Below are 21250 nucleotides of genomic sequence, written 5' to 3'. Positions count from 1 at the left end.
TTGTTAGTTAATTTTTGTTACACACAGGCAGTGTCTAGTGAGTTCCCTTTCCTTATACGCAAATCACACAGTAAGGTCTTCCATTATCTTAAATAAATAAAAGTAATAGAAATAGAGCAAATGTGAATGTCCATTTTTAAACGGTGTTAGAAGAAGTCGAGGATTCCCGAGGAATACTAAACACAATATTTCTGCACCGAAATGAGATACGGAGTCGAATTGAAGTCGATGAAATGTATTGTTTTAACTGTAACTTTGTGGTATACAGTAGTGAATGGTGGAATAAGTCAGAGACGCCCGACAAAGACATTAGCAATAGCGAAGTATTTGCCGGGACCACTAGTATTATAATATCGATTACACATCTGCCCTGATGACGGACACTGCAATGCTGTCTGAAACGTTGGCTAAAGAAGGAGATAGCGCAACACGGCATAATACCCCAAAAATAAATCACTATAATATCAGAAGACTTACATTTTCAGAGGCGATGGGTATTAAAAAGCTGATGAGCCCGTTCATGGTGAGTGACACGAGGAGGGGGTATTTGCCCCCGAAGCGCTCAGCCAGAATACCGCCGGGGATCTGAGACACGATGTAGCCCCAGAAGAAAGAGCTGAGAATTAAATCTTGCGTTTTGCGGGGCCAATCGAATATCTGAAAATAACAAAAATTATGCGTAAATTAAAATGATTTTTTTTTCTTCAGTTTTTGGGTAAGTGTCTATTTTATAATACTAATATGTAATATGTATTTTTTTTCTCATATGAATACTGCACAAGAGTCCCTACTGCTCCCAACCGTCTAGAGCCAGTGAGACTGTGGCATCCTCGATTGGGGTACTCTTTTGTTGTGGTCTGAAGGTATTGGTGAGGGGAAGGAGATGGGGAAAAGGAAGGTGGAGAAGTAGAAGCCAAACGGCGACTGGTGCCAGTAAGAACCTTAAGGGTGCTGTGTTAGGTGTTATGTTATTATCAGCCCCTTGGTTCCTTGACTCCTTGGCGCCTTGGCAAGTCGGCGCCCGGAAAGGACTGCTCCGATTGCGCCTGCACAGAACCGGCTCTGATCATGCACGGAGGTAAAGGATTATTGCTAACTTAATAAAATATCTTCAAATTTTTGTTAATTCCAGTTAAAAACGGGATTGTGGACCGTAAAAATGAATTAACAGGTTGCCTGATAAACGTTTAGCTAATTACGAATATATATTATGATGTCGGGACACGTGTTCATGAAAATCCTTTTAAGAGGAAGCTACAAGCCAAAAATATGTATATTCTTAGTATACCTACCTTATATTGTAGGTAATAGGCATTAAAATCGCTTGACAAACGCAGTCTACAAACGTTCGATTTCAAGCACAAAACTGGTTTTTATTTATTTTGTAAATAATTTTAAAAGAAAGCAAAAAAGTTAATCAAGTAAAACTGTCACAGATATTCTTAGCTATAATTCTGAATTTTTTTAGAGTTGATTCCTTTACGCGTTCATACATTTCTATTGAAAAAAAAGTTTTTTAGTTGTTTTCATTTATATTTTTTATTGAGTAATTTATTGTTTTATTTGTATTCTACTCAAACGAAACGAAAGGAAAACCTTCAATTTATCTAAAGCATATTTTTGGTATTCATAATGTACACTAATTCGTTATAAAGATAGTGATTTAGCATCAAGCTTCACCTTAAACTATTTTTTCATTACAATGAAAAAATTTTGTATCGTCATGTAGTAATCAAGGAAAATCGATAAAACTTTCTTAAATTAATATTTGGGCCTGATAATTTATCTCTCCACGGAGAAAAATGAGTACGTTTTTTAAAGATACTATTAAATATGAGACTGCATGACTATTTCCTTATAAAATATTAGTCAATCAACACGTGTTCAACGCAGGTGGCCTCGGCAAGATAAATATAATGGTCGAGATGCGAAAGTATTATTATTTTGAAGAACACGTTGTTACATATATAAAAAACAGTAACACGGTTGTTCTGTGTATCCGACTTCCTCACAACATATTCGTCCTTTACTGATAGTTTGTCAAATCATTGGTTATAGGCCTCTAGTCCCGTTTTTAACAGGAAAACGAATAATTTACCAGATTCTTAACAAATTAACAACATTTGATTTAGATAGGAACCTATTTCATAGCATAGGTGTAACAAGTCAGAATTATTATTATTTGAGGTGTACTTACGGTAACATCGGCCTCGGAGGAGGTGACGTCAGTCATTGCGACTATTCCCACACTCATGCTGACTCGGATGCCATAGGCTATCACCAGCCCGAGGAAGAGCAGGAAGACTTGAAGATGCCGGATTCCAAATAGTTTATCTGAAACAAATAATAACATTATATAAAATAATACGATTGCCAAATTTTACAGACTAACTTAGATAAACTTTATCAATGCTGTGAAAAAACTTAGATCAACCTAATTAATGGTGTGACCAAAATGCTTTCTTTTACAGACTAACTTCGATCAACTTCATCAATGGTGTGAACAAAGTGCTTTATTTTACAGACTAACTTAGATCAATTTCATCAATGGTGTAAATAAAATGCTTTATTTTACAGACTAACTTAGATCAACTCAATCAATGGTGTAAAATAAATGCTTTATTTTACAGATTAACTTAGATCAACTCCATCAATGGTGTAAACAAAATGCTTTATTTTATGGACTAACTTCGATCAACTTCATCATGGTGTGAACAAAATGCTTTATTTTACAGACTTACTTAGATCAACTCCACCAATGGTATAAATAAAATGCTCTATTTTATAGACTAACTTAGATCAATTTCATCAATGGTGTAAACAAAATTCTTTATTTTACAGACTAACTTAGATCAACTCAATCAATGGTGTAAAATAAATGCTTTATTTTACAAATTAACTAAGATCAACTCCATCAATGGTGTAAACAAAATGCTTTATTTTATGGACTAACTTCGATCAACTTCATCAATGGTGTGAACAAAATGCTTTATTTTACAGACTTACTTATATCAACTCCACCAATGGTGTAAATAAAATGCTTTATTTTAAAGACTAACTTAGAACAATTTCATCAATGGTGTAAACAAAATGCTTTATTATACAGACTATCTTCGATCAACTTCATCAATGGTGTAAATAAAATGCTTTTTTTAAAGATAAACTTTGAGCAATTTCATCAATGGTGTAAACAAAATGCTTTATTATCCAGACTAACTTAGATCAATTTCATCAATGGTGTATTAAATGCATATTTTACAGACTAACTTAGATCAACTTCATCATGGTGTGAACAAAATGCTTTATTTTACAGACTTACTTAGATCAACTCCACCAATGGTATAAATAAAATGCTCTTTTTTATAGACTAACTTAGATCAATTTCATCAATGGTGTAAACAAAATTCTTTATTTTACAGACTAACTTAGATCAACTCAATCAATGGTGTAAAATAAATGCTTTATTTTACAGATTAACTAAGATCAACTCCATCAATGGTGTAAACAAAATGCTTTATTTTATGGACTAACTTCGATCAACTTCATCAATGGTGTGAACAAAATGCTTTATTTTACAGACTAACTTATATCAACTCCACCAATGATGTAAATAAAATGCTTTATTTTAAAGACTTACTTAGAACAATTTCATCAATGGTGTAAACAAAATGCTTTATTATACAGACTATCTTCGATCAACTTCATCAATGGTGTAAATAAAATGCTTTATTTTAAAGATAAACTTTGAACAATTTCATCAATGGTGTAAACAAAATGCTTTATTATCCAGACTAACTTAGATCAATTTCATCAATGGTGTATTAAATGCATATTTTACAGACTAACTTAGATCAATTTCAACAATGGTGTAAACAAAATGCTTCATTTTACAGACTAACTTAGATCAACTCCATCAATGGTGTAAACAATATGATTTATTTTTGAACATTAAAAAATGTAAGACGATAACTTCAAAACTCATTATAATATCTTACATGAATATTGGTATATTAAAAAATATTGAATTAATACCAGTGTCACAAATTCGTGACGGGTGTAATATTTGATGAAAACTTGACATTTATTGTTCAATTAAATAACTAACAAGGCTTTAAAGATGCTTGGTTTCATTTGCAGAACTTTAATTGATTTCAAGTCCTTAGATTGAACCCTCAAGTCAAGTGGGATATAATTCACCAATTTGGTCCCCTTTGTATAGAGTTCTCTCTAACAATATAGAAAGAGTTTAGCATACAATTCTTAGGTACATACATTTTAAGCTCAACATACCAAGTTAATACATTAATTATGTCAGTTTGATGAATCAATTGCATCTAATAACGCTGTCTGAGAGGAGAATTGTGTCAGACATAGTTGTATTACATAGAGTCATTATCAACTTGATTGACAGCCTTGCCATCGTCGCCATTATAAAATTCCATGTGCCGACTAGGAAAATAAGACAAAATGCAACATTCTTCTGCAATACATTAGACACACTCACTAACCAATAGGATGCCATCATCTAGGCAACAATTTTGGGGGTACTATTGATATATTTTCTGACTCAGAAGACTCAAGAGTCAGAATAATAAGACAATGTAGACGTTGAATGAATGTGAATGAGGCAGAGAGTGTGTACCAAGACCGAGTTGTTTGGCGGTACGTCCTCTCTACCTACCCTTGTGGCCAAACGGCATGTTGGTTAGTGTTGGGAAGTGAGTTAGCTTAGAGCTTCACAGATGAACTCATAGAGGGCAGTGCGAAGAGCTTACTTGGAAGTCCGCAAGATGGCAGCTCCTAGTTAGGTCGACCATCGAAGTCACTCTTGTAATACGCGAAGTATTGAATAAATCCCTGATTAAAGAACTTATTCTCTAAAATCTCCTTCAACGACGAGTTGGAGAATTGTTTGTGGGAACACAACAGTTAGATAGTTAATCAATCTGAAATCTTTCCTGCCAATGCAACCAAAATGCAAGAGGAAAGCTAAAATTAAATAAAGTTGTACCACAAAATCGACCCCATATGTGACGTAGATTCACCAGTTTCTCCTTTATACTATGCGTTGAGATAAAATGGGTTATTTTTAAATAGCAGACTGACTTGACTCAGTGTCCTGGCCTGGCCTGCGTTGATGTGGTTTTGATGCAACACTCTTATGCCTCCCCAATAGCTTATTTTTGATTTAGTCTGTGCTTTGCACCGCCTTTGAAAGATGACAGCATGTAGAGATTTAAAAAAAAGGTTTTGTAACATGAGATTAATTACGATTGTATCGCCCAAAAACATCGTGCATTTAATCGATCCTGTTTTATTTTATCGAACTTATTTTGTTATCGGCTTGTAGCTACCTGTTCAAATATAATAATAAAGAGTTGGTAAAATCTATCTTCAAATCGATGCGATTATAAAAACAATTAATTAGATGTGATCATTGATGTTTGGTCAATGGATGTGATGCATTTAGGGACTAAGTAGATTGCTTTTTGTTATCATATAATGCGCAGGCAGCATTCTGCTGATGCGCTAATTTCTGATTTCACAATAAATTTAACAGTATTTTGGTTTTTTAAATTTACAATAAGTTTTTCTTTTCTTCTCTCCAAATAAGAATCCAATCGAGCTTTAAATTGGTGGCTTAGAATCGATGACATGTTGAGGAAGTTTGTTCTATGCATCGGCTACTCTATTTACAAGGAATTGTTTGCTAGGATTGGATGACATGTTGTCGAAGTTTGTTCCGTACATCCACTACTCTATTTGCAAGGAAGTGTTTCCTAGGATTGGATGACATGTTGAGGAAGTTTGTTCCATGCATCCACTACTCTATTTACAAGGAAGTGTTTCCTAGGATTGGATGACATGTTGAGGAAGCTTGTTCCATGCATCCACTACTCTATTTACAAGGAAGTGTTTCCTAGTATTGGATGCAACAGGTGTTTTACTATATATTTTTTTTAATATCCACGGAGATTTATATTTTTGTTGGTGGTGAAGATTTCTTGGATGCCAGGGCGACTATAATGTCTAGATAAAATTTTGAAAGACTCAATCAAGTCACCCCTTTTCTTCTTTATTTTAACGTTGGTAATCTTAGTTCCTTGAGTCTATCTTCATATTGCCGGTGTTTCAAAGCTCTTGGTATTTTTGTAAATCGTCTCTGGTCTATGTACTCTCTCTATTAGATATATATTCTTTCGCAAAATATGGACTCCTTATTTGAAAAGCATGCAACTAGAATACTATCATCAATCAGAATGTTATCAGTTTTGATAAAATACCTGCTGCCCGATGACGAGTACAATGTGTACAAAATATGACCTCATGTTATCTTCGCCGCAATGTACATATAATATATAACAATAATGAAACGAAAAAATTAAATTCTCATCGTCACTGTGATGCGTTTCCTCAAATATTACATCAAACATTGGTCAAAATGTTTGTGCAAACATGAGAAATTGGGCGTGTCTGTACAAATTTTTGTATGCAGACGAAAAGTTTGTACAAATATTTGGTTCATTGTTTATGGTAATATTTGCCGCAGTCGCAGGAGACCCGCCCTTAGACACTGCAATAATACCTGATGGTCGCTATCACTTATAAAAAAATCAGATTACACACTTAGCGATGGATTACTCAATTTCATTTAAATTGATCATCGAGTGTTTTATCCATTTATTGAATAACCTACACCTCTGCCATAGGTCACCCCAAATGGCTCGCTACGTTTGCTATATTTAGCAGGGGTGCCCGGGTTCATCGGGTGAGGTGTGTTTGGGATGATCCAGCCCACCAACTGCGTAGCGTGATAGATCGGGAGAGGCTGATTTCGGGAGACCTTTGGACCTCTCCAACTGTTCTCTCTTGACCTATCGCCTTACGCCATAGCGGGAGGGATAGATTCATAAATCAGACACCAGGAGTGACTGACAAACTGATCCCTGGATTCCTAACTACTAGAACTTCCTCTTCCTTAAAAAGACCTAGGCCCCGAGGGAAATTATTTTCTTCAGGGCATCCTGTGTGGGGTTAATGTATAAAAAGTGTTAAATTTAAATACATCAAGGAGAATATTTAATAATTCAGATTGTGTATAAATGAAGAAGAAAAAGATTACATTTTTAGACGTAAGGTTAAAAAGACGATAAAATATTATCTTTAAATACAGGGTTTTCCAATAAGAGGTTTTATTTTGATATTCAATCGTAAAAGATCAATGGTTTCGTTGCTTGTGTGGCACGTAGCGCCGTCTTGTTAAAAGTAAACGTTGTTCAAATCAATACCATCCAATTCCGGCCATAAAAAATCATTAATCGTCTCTCGATAGCGATCCATTCACCGTAACTGTTGCTCCAGCCTCATTTTCGAAAAAGTAAGGTCCAATGACTCCGCCGGACCATAAACCGCACCAAACAGTCACACTTTGAGGATAGAGAGGCTTTTCAACAATAACTCTTGGGTTTTTCGAGCCCCAAATGCGACAATTTTGCTTGTTGACGAAGCCACCGAGGTGGAAATGGGCCTCATCACTTAAGATGATTTGCATTTGATTCACTCAAGTGAATTTTAATAATTTCAATGCGTTGTTAAAGCGTGTATCGTTCCATTTTTATTAATGGCGTAGTTTCTACTTGTCAAATGTCAAAAAATGACAGCTTCAAAAGTAACATCTACCGAAATAGCGGGCTATTCAAAATAACACCTCTTATTGGAAAACCCTGTAGTATAAAATAAAGTCGCTATCCGTGTCTCTCTGTTTGTGCTCTTAGTTTTTCTAAACTAAGCAACGGATTTTGATAAGGTATTCACTATCATTTAGAATTTTTTTGCGGAAGGTTTATGTATATAAAACATGTAATTTATATTTATAGAAAGTAGAGAAATGTTGATGTTTTGTAATTGCTAACGCTGGCTAAACCTTATAAGATACATCATAATAACGTACTAGGAATTGTTTATCTTGAACAGGCTTACAGAAAAGTCTCCGATGGTATATGTCTATCTCCTAAGGATAACCCCCAGAAACGCTGGACACACGTCAGCTAGTAAAGAAATATAAGGGTACGTATACATTTGCGAACTGAAACGCGAAACGTACCACGAATTACTGGAAAGGGATGATCAATTAACTGCAAGCGGCGTTTCGCGCGATTTGCGGCTGCTTCGTTTCTTTACCATAATGTAAGGTTCAGTTCGGCAGTTCGGCTCGCGGATGTATACGTAGTAAATACATTGAAAATGCAGTTGAGTACTATTAACAATGGATAAAGAATAACAAGTCCTATTTCATAAGGTCTTCATTTACCTTGTGATCTTTTCTCATTAGCAATTTAGTGATGATATTACGTTGACACCATGCAGAAAATGCTTCAAGCATCGTATTTTCACTAAGAATTTAGATTAAACAAAATTGCCATTTGGCAATAAGTCCACCTTTACAATCTTTACGTAAAATATTAATAAATTATTCAAATTCCAACTTGTTTCGATATCGACAATGTCGTTCAAGATGTGCATATTATACAGAATGAATTGATTCCTGAGCTTATTTTGAGTAAAAATTGTCTGTAATCCAGTGTCATTTTTATTGAATTAAAACAAAACATATATACATTTTTCCTGTGACGTGTCGCCATTGGTCACTCAGGCGAGTAACAACCAGAGATGTGCTTTATTTCAAATAAATCCATTTCAAATGGAAATGCAAAATGCAAAATGGGTATTTTGCATTTTAAATGCTTTTCTAAAAACCATTTTGCATTTTGCATTTTAAATGCTTTTCTCAATGCATTTTCCATTTTAAATGCTTTTTTGCAACATTCTTCATACTATCTCCACTCATCTTTTTTTCATAAGCCCCAAATATCAGTCGGTCTTCAACCTCGCTATGAGAGATAATTTACAATGCCCTGGCAATTGAGTGATACCATTACAAAAAATACTGATTCAAATACTAAACAAGGGGCCATGACGCTGTAATATTAAATGTTAGATAGCAGTTTCTATGTTTTTACGTTGGCAACAATAGTCCCGCGCAATTTTTTTGTGGTTTCATAATCTGTAGTCGTAGTGTTTTTGGATTTACCATCATATAATATGTTTTTTCTACATTGATGTCCATTATTAAATGAAAAAATTGTTTAAAAATTCTATAAATATTTTAATTGTTTAACCTGAGAAACCATTTTGCATTTTCAATGCATTTTGAAAATAGGTATTTTGCATTTTGCATTTGAAATGCTTTTCTAAAAACCATTTTGCATTTTGCATTTTCAAATGGAAAAATTTTGACCCATTTCCATTTTGCATTTCAAATGGTTTTGGGTACCCATTTTGCACATCTCTGGTAACAACACACCCTGTCCAATGGTGTGAGTACCACGTGGTACAAGTGGAACTGTTCACAAATTAAGGGGAAGGTTGGGAAGTTTCTAGCTAATCAGTTCTGGTCATCAAACACGGCTTAAGCCATTTCAAGCAACGAATCGATACTGAATAGTGGTATTTTATCAGGGCTATCACTCTGCATATTAATACAATATTTTGTATACATTGTATTTCTTGTTATTGTGTTTAATTCGTAAAAAAAAAAAAAAAATTATATTTAAAGAAAAATATTTTTATTTGAAATTATTATGAATACTGCGAATATTAAATAAAGCCATTATCAAACAGTGGTTATATTAATACAGTACATATTTATTAAACATAACTAAACTGTCTCAGTAACAATTTTTTGTATTTGTTGAGATAAATTAAAGATGTCCGCTGACTCGGTATGATTATTTCCCTCTATAAGTATTCTGGGAAATGAGGAATACATATATTAGTTAGTACCAGAATTTCTGCAGTGAAATAATTCCGACTTCTAGTATTACGTAGTATAATCCGAGAGCTTATCAATGCAAGCAATTCTGGACTATTAAATGCATAATTTAGAACTTTATATTGAAATACCAAGTCGGTGAAAATCCTTTTGTCGTAGTTCCATCAAATTGCTTGAATACCCATTTTAAAACTAAGAAAACGTAAAAAATTATTTTGTGTTCTTTCAATAGCTTGTACAAGAATATTGTAATGTGGGTTTCAGACTGGAGAATTGTACTCAAACTGACTTGTAACAAAGGCAAAATATAACAGTTTATTACACTTAATATTGTTTAAATTTCTAGTTAACATTAAAAAAAATTAAAGAAAAATCAACATGTATAATATATCTATTTTTATTAATAAATACATTAAAAAATTATTACTATTGTTTTATTGGTTTGACTGAGGATTGAACCTTCTTCCCCAGAGACTGAAATTTTTATTTACTAAACATAATGCTATCCGATTTCAGAAAAAAATGCGTGTATGCGAATGTGTGTGTATAAATGCCACCAAAAGTTGATAGAATGCATTGTCATTAAATGCCGAAATTCATCTGGATCGAATATCGGGAAATAATTTAATTACCTCTTCCAAGGTTCAACATCATTCGTTCAATCAAGAAAACAAAATAGAAATTCTAAAAGATGTATTTAAAAATAGAATAAAATGTATAAATAACAATAATCATTTCACTATCCGTTTTCAAGTTACTTGCACTAGAAAATCTTTGCATACCAACAAATTAATCTCAATAAAATTACATTCAAAAGATTAAATGAATAAATTAATCAGTGAAAAATGTTTTTCAATAATCAATTAGAAAAGTGTACGTCAATTAGAAATGCGGGGAAATTTTGTATAAATTGTGTAAATTGTATTTCTTTCTAGCTTAAGATCACTTTGAAGTGATCAAGTAAATTGGTTCGATAAGTTTGTCCTTGGCTCGTCTTTCAAGTGAAAAGAAAATGCTACCTGCTGACATATAAAGATAAACAGGCAAAGATGAGTTCAGATGAGAACAAGATAGTACATATCGTCGCATTAATTCGTAGAATGCGTAACTCCCAAATGTAAAATTTTACAGGAGGCACAAAAAACCTCGTAGTGAAAAAAAATGAAAGACGGCTTATTCTTTTTATTTATGTTTCGAACATATAATATATTTGGAAATTTATTTTCAATCATTAAACTTTTGTAAGTTAAGGCTTTCTATTTCAAATCGGAGTTACGAAGTTTACGTAAAAACCGAGAATGGAGATACGCATTTTACAAAAGGTACATACTTTTCTGCGAACAGTTTTATGAACAACCTAGCGGAAAATTTGGGAGATAGGAATTTTACATTTACAAAATAAAACACAACAATGTATGTGTATGTCGAGGCAGTCTATTTAGATGCATTTTAATGATTTTAATGATGCGGAAGGTTATCGTTAAAGGAGTGGTAATCCTTTTCTAATGTCTGTTTTAAGTCTTGTAAATGCTGGTACTTTTCCTTCCTTAAGGGATTAAATCTGACTCTCAAGTGAAATCTTCAAACTCTGGAGATCATTACAGATTCGGCGACGGTTTTGTGCTGGGTGAGATCTACACTGACCGGGAGTAGTCGTGTCAGAGATGATCGTTAAGTGACGCTTGGAGTTGATGAAGGAGATTGTAGAAGAATTTGATCTGACATTGTCGATCACCCTTGTTGTCCTGTAGAAATAAAACTGATGTACTTACTAGGGTTTGCAAGACCCGGGCAAAGAGTAGCCATGACAGGAAACGTTGTGAAAGAGACTCCTCAGAGTGTTAAGATAGGTGGGAGAGACTTGAAAGTGGAACTGGTGAGCAAACATGTGCTTTAAGCATAGAAACTCTTCATGCTCAGCATCACTTTGGAGTAAAGTGAACGCTTCATCTTGCCCGGCTGGTCGATCCCGAGGCGAGAAGAAAGGACGTCGATAGATGCGTGCGTTCCTGCGTACAATGCAGGACAATTATTGACCCTCCACCATCATCCCATGAAGCGGGTAATCTTAATGTTGTGACAACCTGGAGTCGCTTGGCAGTTGATGTTACTCATTTCGGTAGGAAACGTTTACTCACATTTATCGATTGCGGTCCAAGTAGATTTGCCGTGTGGCGGGAAATCGATTCAGATAATGCAGCTTCGATTATCAGACATTTGGAAGAAGTGTTTCGGGAAAGAGGCCCACCCAAAGTAGTTCTCATGGACAATGGTACTGCATTTTGTTCCTACAGTGTTACAGATAAGTGTAAGAGATGGAATGTTCGTCAAAGATTTTGCGCGGCATACCGACCAGCTGGAAACGGTATAGTTGAACGACATCATCAAACAATAAAGAGAACTGCAGCCAGAAGTGGAAGCGATCCCCTGCAGGCAGTGTTTCGGTACAATCTTTGGCTGCAAAAAGTCAGGATGATCGAGGTATTGCGCTGTCTAGTATAGTTCACACTTCACACTCGTGGAGACAACCTTCTGCGCAAGTGAATATAGAAGAGGAAGTATTGACTGAGCTCTAAGTGGGCGATCTTCTTGCGGTTAAACCAGTAGATGGGAGATGCACATCGTGCATGGAAGGGTGACAGGACTTACTTCAGTCAACAACATTGAAGTAGATGGCATACCAAGACATGTGCTTGACCCGCAGAAGATGCCTGACAGAGAACGGACTGTGTCTGAGGAGAGACGAGATGGAATTGCCGCACGTTCCACCGTAAATATTTTGGGTTTGTTTGAAGAGGACAGTGAAGAACTGGATCCGGATATGCATCAGGAGGAGATCCACTTGCAAAGAGATGGTGACCTTGAAGAAGAGATAATCACAGAACAAGGACCTATTAGGTATTTACGAAACCGCAGAGGCACATAAAACAAGAGAGCTACGGCAGAGCGTCACACGGTGCAGAAGACGTCAGTTTAGACTACAGATACAAAACACTATTCGTGACTTCACAATTAAAATTAAGGTTATAAAATGTTCAAAATTGATTAATCAACTTATCTCAGTTAATTTCACGGTAAAACTATTACACCGTAAATAAATTTCCTCAGTCAAAAACACAACAAGCGTGCACGGCTCACCGGCCAATACTGAATTAAGGAGTTACGAAGTATTCGCGAGTAAAAATGGCACCATAATTTTACGCAGTTTTCTAATTTGTGTTTATCTAAAAGGTTAATTTTTTTTTAAATTTTCGAGTTTTACTAGTCGATGCGGGTCTAATTTTAACACCAGATGGCATTAAAAACGTATTTTCGAAAAATTTGGAGTTACGCAGTCTACGAATTAATGCGACGATATAGTGATACCATTATGAAACACAACTAGTGTCAAGGTAAATAAACATTAGAATCGATTAGTTTGATAATGAAAGTGGATCGGTGTTTAAGTGTGTTTCGACATTGAGTCCTGGCCTTGATCTAATGGCGTGTATACACTTGCGACCAGAACCACTAATAGTGGGAAAGGAACAAACCAACCCCAAACGACGCAAACTGGTTTCGGCTCGTAAGTATATACGCGTTATAAAAGCTTGGGTTTCATAGTATATGTATACTTTTGCATCTTTGTGTTTTTTTTCTCTAGTAGCAGCACACGGGCCTTCGTCATCTTTGGAGATACTCTATGGAAGTAAAATGTTATGAGGGGTTGGTAGGAAATGGGGGTCAGTGTGTCCAGAAGTGACGGACGTGTTAATCCATCCTTCCCACTGCAGTGAAAGGCGATAGGTTGGGAAACTCCTGCTGGAGAGATAAAATTGTCTCCCTCAACCAGTATTTCCCGATCCGGCCCGCTGCGCAGTAAGTGAACCACTCGGGGAGAGTTTTAAAACCAATAAATGGTTCCCGGGGCGGCGGAACCCATACCCTCCACCCAAATTATCGCATTGCATCATTTCACACAGCAAAACTTGTATTTGGTCACTAATATACTATTTCGTCACATTTTCAACCTAGTGGCCGCACATTTGACGAAGAATTGTGTAAAGGTGTATTAATTTGAACAAAATATTCGATTCTTTTACGATTACGTCAAATTTAATATGTTTTCTTACAGCAATTAAGTTGAAGCAAAGTATTATTTTTGGAAATTATCCGTAAGAAGATTATGAAGGAATAATTAACTTTAAGCTATTTTATTTTTGAACGATTAAAAAAAATAAAAATTATCACTCCGCTATTTTCTGCGCAGTTTTGATGGTTTTTTGATTTGGCCGATATTTCTGCGTTGTTTCGTATGGCGAAACGTATTTTTTAACAGATTGAGACGTATATGTTTCATGACAACGGAGCTCACGTTTCCAGATATTTGATTGCTACATGCAAACTTAGGATTCTGATTCGCAGGTAAAATTAATCGATACCTAATCGATTTGGGTTAGCATTCAAACATTAAAAAAATCCCTCAAATCATAACATTTTTCAAATCTAAATTTAAACCTTAAAATATTTAATGAAATAACGGTCTCAACTGGGAATCGAACCAAGCATCTCTGTTTTACCGGGACAACGTCTTTGTCCACTCGACCATTGAGACCAAATTAGTAAACGTCATATTTGTCGATCTCATATTCCAAATTACGAATTAAAAAATATTTTCTTGCAACAAATTTTTCCCATATTTTTGGCCGCTAGATAGCGGAAATCTTTTAATGATCATAAAGTTCTAAAGAATTGTTTTGTAACCTAGATAGTGTCTAGGATAAACATTTACGACATTTATTTATATGGGATACCTATTTACTTTTTCTAAAAGTCTAAACGAATATTCAATTATTATTGGGACAATTTTTTTAGATAACTAACTTTTGAAAGATTTTTCTATCAATGTATTATATCATTGAAGACAAAGATAATTCTAACAAATAATAAAGTAAAATATTTAGCCGAAGAATCAATTGAAATAATGTATCTACAAAAACCTCTCTATTACGTAATAGTTTACCATTGTTTAATCAAAACACAATGTTTTATTTTTAAAATTTGATCAGCGTAGATATCGCAAAATACTCGCTCATCTTTGGGCAGTATGATTGTAATTGTTTTTATTAACAGTTTGACAATAGGTAATTATTATTGTTAAATTGGCCACTTTTTTGGACTACATCCGCTGCACGTGACGCCACTGTAAAAGAATTTGTTATTCACTCGATACAAAAGCATTTAATTTCATATCAGCATGAAGAACTTCAAGAAGTATTCAATCAAGAATTCAATACAAAAAAGTGTTTTTCAGTCTAGTACCTATTACTGTACAGACAATCCCTAGAAGCGCCATCTATACCGATTAAAAAAAAAAATAATTTGGCCAGGAGGTCAAGCACAGTGAAATCAAATATAATATGGGATTGCTAGGCGTAACTATCGACGATTTTAAATAGATTTCCCGAGCACAGTCGCAGTATTGATAGCCGGAACGTTTTTGATAACGCCTTAAAATCAGAAATCGGTATACGCTGGCAGCACTGCCGCATCTCTCTGTGAATTGATAATCCTAAACGTTAGACGGCTACGTAAAAGTTAAAAGATACTAGTAAATTGACTATGTCGAACTTTTTTACACTAAAAAGGGAATTAATTAGTTCATGAGGTAATTAACCATAACTACGAACTTTTGTCTCTCGAAGCTGGAACAAAATCAATAGATCGCGTCTTAGGTGAATTAATTAAATCTATGGATCGTGTATACGATTTTTTTCAGTTCTGAGAGCTTAGTTAGCTCACCCTCATACATCAATAAGCTAGTTATTTTGCATAACTTACGATATTATCCAAAAAGTCGTGCAAATAGACAGCTTTATTTATTTATTTATTTCTATACATACATTACAGTGTCTACCAAATTTTTACATTTGTATATAATACATAAGTTTAGAACTGTTGTTAATATGGTGTTTTTTTTATTTATTTTTCTTTTTATGCTGGGTGTGAGGTAGGTTTGAGTGGGTGACACTGTGGTGGGTAGTGTTATATGTTTCGTGAACACCTCACTGGGAGAACCTGTGCTGAGGTGTTTAAGTGGTTATGTTTAAATTGTACATGTATTTATGTGTATTGGTTAAATTTTCTTATATAAGTGTAAGTCGGGATTTTAAATTTTCTTTTTTTTTAAATGGTTATTGTACATTGTTATTTAAAGAAAAAGGAAAAAAATAATATTTATATGCACATATATACATACACCCATGTATACACATACATACATAAATACACATATATGCATGCATACACACATATAAATAAACACATGTATACATACATACATTCACATTCATCCATGATTATGTTTGGTTTCTTGTTATAATGTTTTGTATAAAGTGGATATCTTGTTTTTTTTATTCAGGCTGTGATCAGTTTTTTGTGAATGTTTTTGTATGTATTTCCCATTAGTAGTAGTTTCAGAGTGGTGGGCATACAATTAAAAAGTTGTGTAGCGTAATACTGGAAGTGTCTTTGTCCGTGTGTGGTGTATGTTATCGGTATGTTCAGGGTATTGTTTGTTGACGACCTTGTTTTTATTAGCTTATCCGACACCTTGGAGCAGCGGCTTTTGACAACTGACTGTCGGAATCATATTCTGACCGTGCTCACAAATATAACTAACTGACCATAGATGACGTTTGACGGGGCTTCACCGATCGTCCGTGCTAGATCTCCTGATAAGATGAATCCCCAGACAGTATTGAGCTTACTTTTGGCAAACATACACGCCCACAATACACTTCTATCGTTAATCTCTTCAATGGCTAGTATATATTTACATAATTGTGCATTAATTAAACTTGGTTTATACAGTATTTCTCAATTTGCATTGATGATATTTCTCGTTTACAAAATACTAAAAATGTCAAGGTTTTTCACATTTAATTGGTTTAAATGTTACTTTTTGTTTATATTGTTTTTACGCGAGTTTTAAGGCATTTTTATTAACAGTATCTTGGAAAATGAAATGTAGATAGTATTGCATCCCCAGAGAACTTGAATCACAGTTAACGAAAAAGTCATTAATTTTAAGGTTAAGAAGAAATTCTGATGCTATACAAGAGAACTGGAATTATAGTTAACAAATAAGTCATTAATTTTATGGTTAAGGACAATTGCTATTACCCGAGAGAACTGGAATTAACAGAAAAATTTGAAAATTTTTAGGTTAAGGATAATTCTGCTAATATCCAAAAGAACTGGAATTGAGGTGAACGAAACAGATGTTAACTTTACGGTTAAGGACAATTCTGCTAATATCCAAGAGAACTGGAATCAAGGTTAACAAAAAAGATGTTATTATTAAGGTTAAGGATAATTCTGCTAATATCCAAGAGAACTGGAATCAAGGTTAACGAAAAAGATGTTAATATTAAGGTTAAGGATAATTCTGCTAATATCCAAGAGAACTGGAATCAAGGTTAACGAAAAAGATGTTAATATTAAGGTTAAAGACAAATTCTGCTGATATCCAAGAAAACTTGAATCGCGTTTAGAAAAGGTCGTTAATAATTTTAACCTTGGTCTTAACATTTTATTGTGACTACAGAACATTTTAATATGTAACCTAACCTAAAAATAATACATTGTGTTTATAAAATATTATGATGAACATGTCAACACAGTTTTTAACTTCTAACCTAATAGTGTAAAATCCTGCCACCATGGGTGGAACTACAGTGGATACTCCCAAGGAGGATATTGTGTTTCCACCTATGACGGCAGAATAAAACCCATGCCATCACCTCGGCACAGGTTTTCCTAGTGAGGTGTTCACAGAACATTACTACTTAAGCTTCAATCATGTATATACAGTTGCATATTACATTTCTTTCTACTACCATGTTTTATATATGGAACATCTATCTGTATTACTTGCACCCAATGTCAAATGTATACCTTTAAACTGTATGTATTAGTGAATAAATGGATAAAAAAAAATAACTGCAGAATAATTCTAAAACAGCATAACGGATGCACATCAAGAAAGGATGGATAGCATCATTTGAAGATAGATCATGTGACGGCCGGCATAGTCCAGTGGTAACGCATTGGACTGCCATTCCGAAGGTCGCGGGTTCGAACCCGGCGTGCGCAAATAAATTTTATTTGATTAATTTGTGTTATTTCACAATTAATTAATTAAAATAATATATAGTATATTTGCGGCACGTTCCAGAGTGGAAGATACTACCAGTATCGCCCTGGTGTAAGACCACCATTCAGAATTGAAACGTTGCTCCAAATGGCTTTAGCCGTGTTTAGTGACTAGATCTGAATAGCCAGGTACTTCCCCACCTTCCTCTTTCCCTTCTCCACTTACCTTCAGCCTCACAACATCCCCCAATTGGGGATGCCATAGTCTCACTGGCTCCAGACGGGAGCAGTTGACTAATTTAACAATTGACTCTTGTGAGGTATTCACTATAAAAATAAAAAAAAAGCATAACTGGAATCTCAGATAGCGAAAAAGTCGTTAATAATTTGAAGGTTAAGAATAATTATTTATCCTTGAGTAGAAATTGAATCTCCTTCCAGTGTTAAGATTATGTAATTTATAATTTCTTATTCTGATGAATATGTAAGTTATAAAAATTTATCACCGTTTTAATAGCCGATGTCAACCAATATTTTATGAGATAAGAGCTCACGAACAAATAATTAATTATTACTCATTTACTTGTAAATGTAAATGTTCGTTTGTTCAATATCTTAAATCTCCGAAAGTTCTTCAGCAATTGCTTTGAAATTATGACACACACGAAGATGTGAGCTAACTTAAGATTAATAAATAAAATAAATAAACAACGTTGCATTCAAATATGCGTGTGTTTTTATATACTGTAGATGTTACCTGTGATAGGTAAAAACATGATGTTTTTAAAAACAGTGCATTCTGTTGGACCTAAAAGCAAAACAAGCTATTGTTACTCTATTTGCACAGACAGACTAAGTCACAACAACGCGTGGCAGGATGTACAGCTACAATAATATTATAACCTGAAATCGTAAATTTTCAGCACTAATTTACCATTTTTGACACTAATATTATGTAGAGAATCGGTAGGTAGATACCTACAACATAAGTGTAGTTATTATATGTGACGATATATGGGTGTGAATGTAGCAAGGAATCTATCAGGAAAGAGTTTAACGATAGTTCAAATGATGAAAAGAAAAGTATCAGATAATTGTATGAATACGGAGCAAGCAATGTATTGTGGAGAAATTCACGTGTTATCTATCTCCTTGGGCCAATTTGTTCGGTTTTGGGAACAGACTGCTATTTCCGGAAGAGTCAATTTAATCGCTTGGTCTCATAGAAATCATTGTGTCTCACTTACCGTCATAGTAAGAAACATGAACTAAACGGCGATATAAAGAGAAAACACCAGGCTTTATATTAAAATATAGAAGTTAACCATAGAATAATTAAAATGTACACCTTTATGACACCAAAGGTTTCGACCGCAATTTGAAAAACAATGATGAAACTTTCAATATTTTTATTACCTAATTATTTTTAAACGACAAAAAAGTGACGTGGAAATAATGTTTATAATACATTTGTCCAATAAAATGTGTATTTTTTTCGTTATTAGTAACTTTAGTTCAGCGTTTCGACAAAAAACTTATATATAATAATAAAAACACATAAATTTGTTTTTGACCACGATAGTTTTATTATACTGATAACATGATACTATACTGATAACAGCTTGGGAAAATTACTTAAAAATACTAAAGATAAAGATGACAAATTTAGCCACTCATGCATTTACCAACTATGTTGCAATGATTGTCCATCGTTCTACATAGGTAAGACAACTAGAAATATAAATATTAGAATCACGGAACATTTAAGATGTTTAAATAACAATAATTTTTCGGAGTTTGCCAATCATCTCATTTCCACCGATCATACTTTTAGTAAAGATACAGGGGTTAAAATTCTTCACCGTAGTAATAAAGGCAAAAAATTAGATAATTTAGAAGCACTTGAAATCAGAAAATCCCTCAATAATAACTCCAGTATAATAAATAACCAAATTAATCTGTCTTATGGTCCTATTCTTGACATATTTCCAGTTAACCGCTCTGTTCTTCCTGGAATTCCCGTAATTACCCCTTCCACTTTGTCCACATCTCCCTCAAACACTTAACATTTTTGTATTTATGTGTCAATATTTTGTGTAGTAGATCAGTTTTAAATATTCTCCTGACGAAGGAAGGGTTCTTCCGAAACCGGTAGAGTGAAAATAAAACTATCGTGGTCAAAAACAAATTTATGTGTTTTTATTATAAATTATGATGAGCCACAAAGTGAATGCTTTTTACAATTACGAAAAACTTATATTTTTAAAAATAATATGTTTATATTTAATAATTAAATTAGAAAGTATATTTTATCAAGTTTCAAAAATAGTTTTTGGATACGTTCAGAAATATCCAATTCATTTCGATTTTATTGATAAGGTGAAATATATAGAAATTCTCCAATTTTCTGACAGCATCTTAATATAACGGTCAATATGACAGAGATCTTAAAGATTAAAGGTTATGTTTGATACTAGCTGACATATACCTGGCGTTGCTGGGAGTTATCCTTAGGAGATAGACATATACTGTTGTAGACTTTTCTGTAGGTCTTTTTAAGATATACAATTTCGTAGTACATTATTTTGATGTATCTCATGAGGATTAGCCAGCGTTGGCAATGTAAGTAAGCGCGCGAAAATATTTTTTTACGACTTGATTTCAAAACATCGACTTTTCTCTACTTTCTATAAATGTAATATGTATGTATTATGTATGTATACCTTCCGGAAGAAATTTTCTAAATGACAGTGAAAATCCTATCGAAATCCGATGCGTAGTTTAGAAGAACAGCGCACAAACAGACAGACGCGGAAAGCGACTTTATTTTATACTATTTAGAGATTTTAATTTCAATGGCTTATACACCTGAAAAGAGTTACGGTAGTCTTTATTTCAAGATAGTTAAATTTTTACGATGCCAGAGCTCATTATAATATACTTTACTGCTTTATTAAATCTTGGGATTCTACTTCACAGTTGAGATCAGTAATAGAATTGGGTTAGCATGAATGTCATGTGATAAAATATTAAACATAGTTTAATATTCTGAACCAGGAAAATCCAAAATAAGCCTTTCTAAATTCTTAAGAGGAAGCTACAAGCCAAAAATGTGTATATTCTTGGAATACCTTATATTGCAGGTAATAGGCATTAAAATCGCTTGACAAACGGAGTCTAGAAACGTTCGATTTCAAGCACAAAACTGGTTTTTATTTATTTTGTAAATAATTTAATAAGAAAGCAGAAAAGTTAATCAAGCGAAACTGTCACATATAATCT

General features: G+C 33.9%; 1 protein-coding gene across 2 annotated transcripts in view; it reads right to left on the bottom strand.

The window, feature by feature from the left end:
• Positions 1-21250, bottom strand: part of LOC149420200 (putative inorganic phosphate cotransporter) — a 416275-nt gene that overhangs the window by 341727 nt on the left and 53298 nt on the right. For both annotated transcript variants that reach the window (XR_016302719.1, XM_089636514.1), the window contains exons 2-3: positions 2198-2334; positions 478-657 (exon numbers count right to left, since the gene is read on the bottom strand). Coding sequence is in view for 1 of the 2 variants with exons in the window: in XM_089636514.1 (XP_089492640.1) it covers positions 478-657; positions 2198-2334 (317 nt within the window). In the remaining variant the exon portion in view is untranslated. The remainder of the gene's footprint in view (positions 1-477; positions 658-2197; positions 2335-21250) is intronic.

Source organism: Hesperophylax consimilis, chromosome 10 (genome assembly GCF_061612785.1).
Source record: "Hesperophylax consimilis isolate HC1 chromosome 10, BYU_Hcon_1.0, whole genome shotgun sequence".
Classification (NCBI taxonomy): domain Eukaryota; kingdom Metazoa; phylum Arthropoda; class Insecta; order Trichoptera; family Limnephilidae; genus Hesperophylax; species Hesperophylax consimilis.
Note: the sequence above shows the minus strand (reverse complement) of the source record. Positions and strands in the feature narration are given on the sequence as shown.